General features: G+C 35.3%; 1 protein-coding gene across 7 annotated transcripts; it reads left to right on the forward strand.

Annotated features, from left to right (window-relative positions):
* The first annotated feature begins 4,292 nt into the window (after positions 1-4,292).
* Positions 4,293-7,551, forward strand: LOC137740945 (GDP-L-galactose phosphorylase 1). Of its 7 annotated transcripts, none has more exons than XR_015966194.1 (5): positions 4,293-4,499; positions 4,621-4,745; positions 4,893-4,916; positions 5,065-6,871; positions 6,958-7,551. XR_015966194.1 is itself a non-coding variant. In XM_068480749.2 (4 exons), the coding sequence occupies exons 2-4, from the start codon at positions 4,673-4,675 to the stop codon at positions 5,193-5,195; spliced, it is 228 nt and encodes a 75-aa protein (XP_068336850.1). In that variant the 5' UTR covers positions 4,293-4,499; positions 4,621-4,672; the 3' UTR covers positions 5,196-7,551. The 7 variants fall into 7 exon arrangements, 1 of the variants encoding a protein (XP_068336850.1); XR_015966195.1 differs by having other exon boundaries at positions 5,065-6,730; XR_015966197.1 differs by having other exon boundaries at positions 5,065-6,152.
* Positions 7,552-8,216: the final 665 nt, after the last annotated feature.

Consider the following 8,216-nt stretch of genomic DNA (forward strand, 5'->3'; position numbering starts at 1 on the left):
TCACTATCAGACCTACACACAAAAGGAAATTCATTATAAAATGCAAAGAAAGTAACTCATGTAATTTAATCTTTTTTCTTTCAAGTAAATAGAAATTAATCAAAAACCTCAAATAATTGCTAAAAAAAAAACCTCAAATAATCTTGACAACGCCCAAACACATATTAACTAGTTGTTGACACTTAAAAAAACTACCAAGCCTACGTGGTGTGCAAGTCGATTAACTTAAAGCTAAGTATATTTTCTGGTGGATGCGAGCCTGCCAACTTGCAACTAAGCTCGGTTAGCGAGTAAAATGAATGTGGTGGTGGTGTCGAACGCTCTGCTGAATTCTGTATACGAAAGATCACAACCGAGGAAGGAACATGTCTCGACCTTGGCCAAGACCCTAAAGACAAGGTTGCTAGCCACTGTTAAGTTCAAATAAGGTTTAGCTTTCAATGTGCCGAATACTGAGTAACCTATTAACACCTTACTTCGTCGAGAAGGCTAATGCAATGACCTCTTTCAATGAGAAGATCAAAGACTCCTCGCCGTCAGAGACTTGGATAGGTAATCAACTCGAACTTGAAGCAATGATGTTACTCCAAACTGAAGATGCTCCCCGGTCGCTTAATTCTTTGACTCTAGTGCTGTCAATCTAAACTAAAGATGTCGTTGATTGTCACGCAGTGCTTCTAATCCAAACTAAAGATGTATTAACGAAGTTAGGAGAGAGTGATTTCTCAGAGTATAAGAGGTTTGCATAGAGCAAGATTTGCACGTGGCGTTTGTTTGTTGAGTTGAAGGTATTTTTCACGCTACATACTCACTTCTATCTGTAGCAATAAATTTCGTGATCACTAAGTATGCCGAAATAAAGTCCTATTAGACATATGCTTTCTCAACGTCCCTTTGGATAGTATCAATGTTATCTTATCACTAGCCAAAACAAATCTGTACACTGTTTTGCCCACTTGGACTAGAACTAGGACTTTGAACTTAGTCTTTTTATGCTTTAAATATATTCTTTATCTTATTAGCAATGACTTTTGACTCTTAGAATAATATAATCCTTATCAAAACCCATTCTGATATTGTACAATTTCACTTCAATTAGAATTCAGCTAGATTACCATTTCAATTTGTCTTTCTTAGAGTCCCACTCTTGTTAGGACTAACCTAAATCCATCACAGGCTGAACATTTGATACCATCTGCCCTGAAAGGATATCACTGGGCCAAGGATTAGGCTCTATTGTGAATTTACCCACATTCGTCCAAATCCAATATTTTAGACCCAAAAACTAGCTTTCATAATGCAAAGAACTATCAACAACCTTCACTAGTACAAAAACATGTTTGCGCAACGGCAACTTGCTCGACGTAGCAAATTTCATGGCACAAAGTATGTTTGCACGGCGCTAAACAAAAAACGTTGAGCAAATGGCCTTTGCACGACGAAGACTGACGTCGCGCAAAATATCATTGCACGATGCAGGTGCACATTCGTCGCGCAAAATAGTTTTGCACGACACCAGTCTTCGTTGCGTAAAATGTCATTGTGCAAAGGACGTTTGCGCGATGCTTTGTGTGTCACGCAAGATTTTGGCGCCAAACCAAGAATGTTTTACCATTTTTTTCCTAGCTTTGGGCGACGCAGGTGCACCTATGTCGCACAACGTTGTTTTTTTTTTTTTTTTTTTTTGCCCATTTGCTTTTCTTTTGGGGTTCTTGCATTGCCTTTTTCTTTTATGGTATTCACTTGTGTAAATGTTTTAAATTGACAATCGAATTAGTTCATTGTATTCATATAGGGTTAAGGAGTGTAGCTGTAAAAAAATCATCAAAATCAAATTTAAAATAACTGTTAAATCGTGATTTTTTTTGTTTATAACCGTCGAAAAGGTTTGTCCCGTTACTTGATATCTGAATGTTTGTTTTTTGTGATTTTTGGTATATAGGATCTCAAAGCATATACAAACAAGTTCGACGGTTAGATTGTTGAAACTAGTTTCATACAATGCGTATCTCATCAAAACAATAGATTCACTAACACTTGGAGTTTACATGTACTTTCATTAAGTATAACATAAGATTTTGTGGTATGCACTTGTGTAAATATTTTAAATCGATGATCGAATTAGTTCATAACCAAAAGGGGAAAAAAAAAAACACTTTGCGCGACGTAAGTGCACTTGCACCACACAAAGTTGTACGCAGGTGCACCTACGTCGTGCAAAGTTCTTTGTTTTTTTTTTTTTTTCCGCTTTTGATTTTCTTTTGGAGTTCTTGCATTGCCTTTTTCTTTGTGGTATCCACTTGTGTAAATATTTTAAATTGATGATTAAATCAGTTCGTTGTATTCATATAGGGTCAAGGAGTGTAGCTATAAAAAATCATCAAAATTTCATTTATAACCGTCGAAGAGTTTTGTCCCGTTACTTAATCTCTGAATGTTTGTTTTTTGTGATTTTTGGCATATGCAATCTCAAAGTATATACAAACAAGTTTGACGGTTGGATCGTTGAAATTAGTTTCATATAATGTGTATCCCATCAAAACCATAGATTCCCTAACATTTAGACTTTATTTATACTTTCACTAAGTATAACATAAATTTTTGTGGTATCGACTATTGTAAATATATTAAATCGAAGATTGAATTAGTTCATTGTATTCATATAGGGTCAATGAGTGTAGTTGTAAAAAATCATCAAAATCGGATTTACAATAATCGTTAAATCGTGATTTTTCGTTTATAACTGTCAAAAAATTTTGTCTTGTTACTTGATCTCCGAATGTTTGTTTTTTGCGATTTTTTGCGTATGCAATCTTGAAGTATATACAAACAATTTTGACGGTTAGATCGTTGAAATTAGTTTTGTAGAATGCGTATCCCATCAAAACGATAGATTCCTTAACACTTAGGATTTATTTATACTTTCATTAAGTGTAACATAAGATTCTATGGTATCCACTTGTGTAAATATTTTAAATTGATGATCAAATCAATTCTTTGTATTCATATAGGGTCAAGGAGTGTAGTTGTAAAAAATCATCAAAATCGGAGTTAAAATAACTGTTAAATTGTGATTTTTTCGTTTATAACCGTCGAAAAGTTTTGTCCCGTTACTTGATCTCTAAATGTTTGTTTTTTGTGATTTTTGGCGTATGTAATCTCGAACTATATACAAACAAGTTTGATGGTTGGATTGTTGAAATTAGTTTCGTAAAATGCGTATCCCATCAAAACCATAGATTCCCTAACATTTAGAGTTTATTTATACTTTCATTAAGTATAACATAAAATTTTGTGGTATCCACTAGTGTAAGTATATTAAATTGAAGATCGAATTAGTGTATTGTATTCATGTAGGGTCAAGGAGTGTAGTTGTAAAAAATCATCAAAATCAGAGTTAAAATAACCGTTAAATCGTGATTTTTCGTTTATAAATGTCGAAAAGTTTTGTCATGTTACTTGATCTCTGAATCTTTGTTTTTTTTATTTTTGGCATATGCAGTCTCGAAGTATATACAAACAAGTTTGACGATTGGATCGTTGAAATCAGTTTTGTAGAATGCGTATCCCATCAAAATGATAGATTCCCTAATACTTAGAGTTCATTTATATTTCATTAAGTATAACATAAGATTTTGTGATATCCACTTGTGTAAATATTTTAAATTGACGATTGAATCAGTTCGTTGTATTCATATAGGGTCAAGGACTGTAGCTATAAAAAATCATCAAATCAGAGTTAAAATAACCGTTAAATCATGATTTTTCATTTATAACCGTCGAAAAGTTTTGTCCTATTACTTGATCTCTGAATGTTTGGTTTTTTGTGATTTTTGGCGTATGCAATCTTGAAGTATATACAAACAAGTTTGACCGTTGGATCGTTAAAATTAGTTTCGTAGAATGTGTTTCCCATTAAATTCAATGGTATATATATTTACTAAGTAGATTTTAATTTATTTATTTTGTACTTATAGCACTTAAAAATTTGAATAATATATATGTAAAAAAAATTATTGTGGGTTTTTGTTAGAAAAATATATTATTGTGGGGTTTATGTAAAAAAAAAAAATTAAATTTGAAAGGATTAAAGTCATATTTTCAATAATTTTTATAATAAAATTTATTTTTAAAAGAAATACCTTGCACGACACCTTAATATGGCGTCGCGCAAAACCATTTTGCGCGACATCAAATTGTATACTTACGTCACGCGAGTTGTAATAATTTTAGCGGTAAAATAGTGAAAAATAGGCGTTGTTTTTTTTTTTTTTTCAATTTTCGAAGTTTGAACCCCAACTATCTTCCTTTCCCGTAGACCTCTCTCTTCCCTCTCGGTCATACCTCCAGAATCATCTTCCCTTCCTCTTTCCAACCCTCAAGTTAGTTTCTCCAAATTCACAGCCGAATTTTCTCAATTTCAGATCTAAGAAATGGTGACCGTGGGTATTCCCGGCAATTTCTGGCAAAGTCTGCCGGAACTGGACCTCAACCAAGAGGTAAAAATGATCCTCTCTTCGTGGCTGGTCCCTAGTGTGATTTCTCAAAATAAAAACTTTCAGTTTTTGGAACGATTCTGGATTTCCAATTTTAATTCCATTTTCTGTATGCATGTCAAAGATTGGGGACGAGGAAGGTGAATCAAGGTTGTTTCCAACCTGGGCCGAGAAGAATGGAAGCCTTGGAAGGTGCCCGCCGCGTCGGGGGTTGTGGCCGCAACTGCCTTAACCAATGTTGCATTCCAGGTATTTGTTTAAATGTCCTCCACTTTGAATTTGAATTTTTTTGCTTTATCTTTTACGTACTTGAATTGGTGTTTTGCAAAACAAACCTCCCTATGTGATATGTTGTCAAGAAATTGCTTCATTTGTTGATTTCGTGTTTTTCGACAGGTTCGGGCGTTATTTCTTATCTGGGTATTTGTCAGTTACTCGATATATACGGGTTGGAGTAGGAGCGAAGCTTCTTTCTTTTTTCTTTTTTTGTTTTCTTTTTTTTTTTTGGATTTGAAGAAAATGATTTTATGTTTATGATTGGGTTGTGTACCGTTTTCGGTTTGCGTAGGTGCAAAACTTCCATTGTATGCCTTCAAGAAGCTGAACGTGAATGATGGTGACACGGGTTTGCTCGGACATGAGAAAAGAGAGCCTCCCGTTGCATTTCTTGACTCACTGCTTCTGAGGGAGGTAAATTGATAAACAGGAGATGAAGAAAGAATCACCAGCTTTGTTTGTTTCCTTTTGTAGTTAACAATTATTATGGAATAAAATTGTTTACCACTCCATGGTACAAATGGGAGGATCGCATGCAGAGAAGGCTATTTCGCTATGATGTCACTGCTTGTGAAGCCAAGGTGGATTCACTTACTGTTTCCTCAATTTTGTAGTTTCCGTAAACGGGATTTGGAATTCGAGCTTAGGAACAATGTGTATGTATATGTACTACTTATTTGGAATTCCGTAAACCGTATATGTACTACTTCTTTCTTCTTTTTTTTCTACCCAAATTGTGAGAACAATGCATGCCCAAGCTCCACAACACAAACCTTATAATTCTGAGAAAGTTCAAGGCCATCATCAACAATTCATGTCTTTCTGTCGAAATTATTTATGCATGTCTTGCATTATGGTTTCAAAACCCGCATTTTTCTAGTTGATTCTAAATTTTTAATCTATTTGTTAACGGTCATCATTACCAACATTTGTGCAAAATTGTATAACAGATCAGTTATCTACTCGCAAGTATATCACTTGTGAAATGTTGAGACTCATAAATCTATTTGCTGAAAATTTGATCTACTTATCGCATCAGTTTTTCATGTGGAATGTTAGAGACTCATACTTGCAAGTATATGCTTTTTATGCAGGTGGTAGGAAACAATAAAAGTGTAAAGGCATACTTTTGTGTATATTTTAGTCATCTGATCCATGTGCTTATGTGTTTGCAGGTAGAGATAGCAATTATTGAGGTGTTCTTGCTGAAGTTTTTCGTGATGTGATTCGAGTTGATTGTCTGAAGTTTTTGCAATTTTGTTGATTTGTATGTGTGTTTTGTGTATGAACATGGAGGTGTTCTTGTTGGACTAGGGAGGAAGGAAGGTTTAGGTGATTGAGGAAACCTATACTTACCAATCTAAGAGAAGCACCTTTCAGGTTTAACCCCCACCCCTTCTTCCCTGCTTTTATAATGTGGTATTGGTTTGAGTCATAAACTTGAATAGAAAATTGTAGGATTATAACCTGTCATGTCCTTTAGAGCAATTCCACCGTGGGAAAGGCCCCCCAGGGCTATCCACTATTTAATCCACCTAGTGAATAGTAATCATCTTTTGCATCTCCACCCTTACACTTGAATAGCCCTGACAATAGGTAAATAAAATAATAGTATTTTTTGCAACTTGCTTGGAATTTCCCGTGCACTCTCCACTCCCTCATGGCACTCCCTTTCTTTCCACTCATCTTTCTCACTTCTCTCTATTTTTCTGAAGTTCCTCTCTCTCTCTCTCTCTCTCTCTCTCTCTCTAAGCTCTAGACACTCTCACTCTCTCTAGAGCTTCGAGAGCTCTCACCCACTTTCGTCTTTGAAAATTAAACAAATCAAACTCCAAAACCATGAAACCTTAATATCTGGACTAAAGGATCCGAGCTATACCATTGCATGCGTCATCAGACCATCACGATGTAAACCACCATTGAAGCCGAGAGCTTCAAGATCTGAAACTCGAACCCAGGTGAGGTCCTCTATGCAAATGTTGTTTCATTATGTCTTAATGTTGCTTGAGACAAGATTTGTGGTGTTTTTCTAGTTCGAAACCAAAGCTTTAACCCCTTACAATTTCTCTGAAACCTTGCCCAGTTTGAATCCAATCCAGGTACTTAAATGCCTCTTTGCATGTGAAAATTAGTTGGAAATTACTAAGGTTTGACATGCATGCATACTGTTTTTCCCCATTTCCAGAATCTGGCGAAGAAACCCAGCCCTCGCAGGCCATTTTCCGGCAATAAAAAAGTGGCCGACGTCAGCCTTACGTCACATTGCCTTTAGGCTAGCAACTCGTGCCAAGCCTCTCCCTTAGGCTGTCACACGCTGGGGCAAGTGGCTTGGGCTATCTGGCCCTATTCCATCGCCAGTCCACTGGGCAAAAGACCACGGTGGAACTGCTCTTACAGGCTAGAAGAATACAGTTGATGAAAATGCCTATGAGATTGCGGAAATGAAGTAGTGCTAGATGCTGCAGTCCTGGAATCTAGCATGGAGATGGATAATAAAGGTGACACATCCACCATGGGATAGATATTATCGAAACTTTTGCTTGGTTAAAGATTTTAGAAAACTTACAGTCGATCTGCTGATAGAGAAACTACAATTGGAAACCTTTGTAATTTAGTTTTTGTATTTTTCTAGTCACACCTTTGACCTCCTAGCCGATACACATACCCAATAGCCTGATGTATAGAAGACTACTTCTTGTAGTTTTTTTTTTTTTTTTGTTCAAACGTCTTGTATGTATATTTTCATATATTTTATAATTAAATTTTTTTTCTTGGTTTATTAATTATTGTTTAGAATTTAATTACAATATTTATTAAAATATATATATATATATATATATATATATTTTTTTTTTTTTGCCAAAAAAAAAAAAAAAAAAAAACAAGGGTTTTCAAGACGAAGAAGTAACCTACATCGCATAAAACCACTTTGCATGACGCAGGTCCTTACGTCGCGCAAACCCACTTTGTGCAACGTAGGTTACTTCTTCGTCACGCAAACCCTGTTGTCACTGCCTTGGCGCAACGGTTGGTGCACGATGAAGGTTCGTTGCGTTAATTTTACACGACGTTTTTTGACTTTGCACAACGAAGGACCTACGTTGTGCAAAGTGTTTTTTGTACTAGTGCTTGTAGTTGATGAAAAAAAGATTGGACAGATGAAAGGTCTGGTGAAAAGAAACAAATATATAGTAAGAGAAAATAGAGGTATGAGTTCAAAATAACATATATGAATCAAATTTAGGGTGTGACTCTACCTTGGGGATTAAAATAAATGTAAGATTTTGAGGTAAACATAATCACTATTTCGATATGACTGTATAACTTAAGTTGATAGAGTTTTGTAATAATAGATTATATGAAAGATTAAAAACAATATTGTAGGCAACATTCTAAAAGACGCTAGGCACTAATTAGGTGCAAGTTACGGCCTAAAACCTAGGC

The sequence above is a fragment of the Pyrus communis genome, chromosome 9, assembly GCF_041283825.1.
Source record: "Pyrus communis isolate YQ-2024b chromosome 9, ASM4128382v1, whole genome shotgun sequence".
NCBI lineage: Eukaryota > Viridiplantae > Streptophyta > Magnoliopsida > Rosales > Rosaceae > Pyrus > Pyrus communis.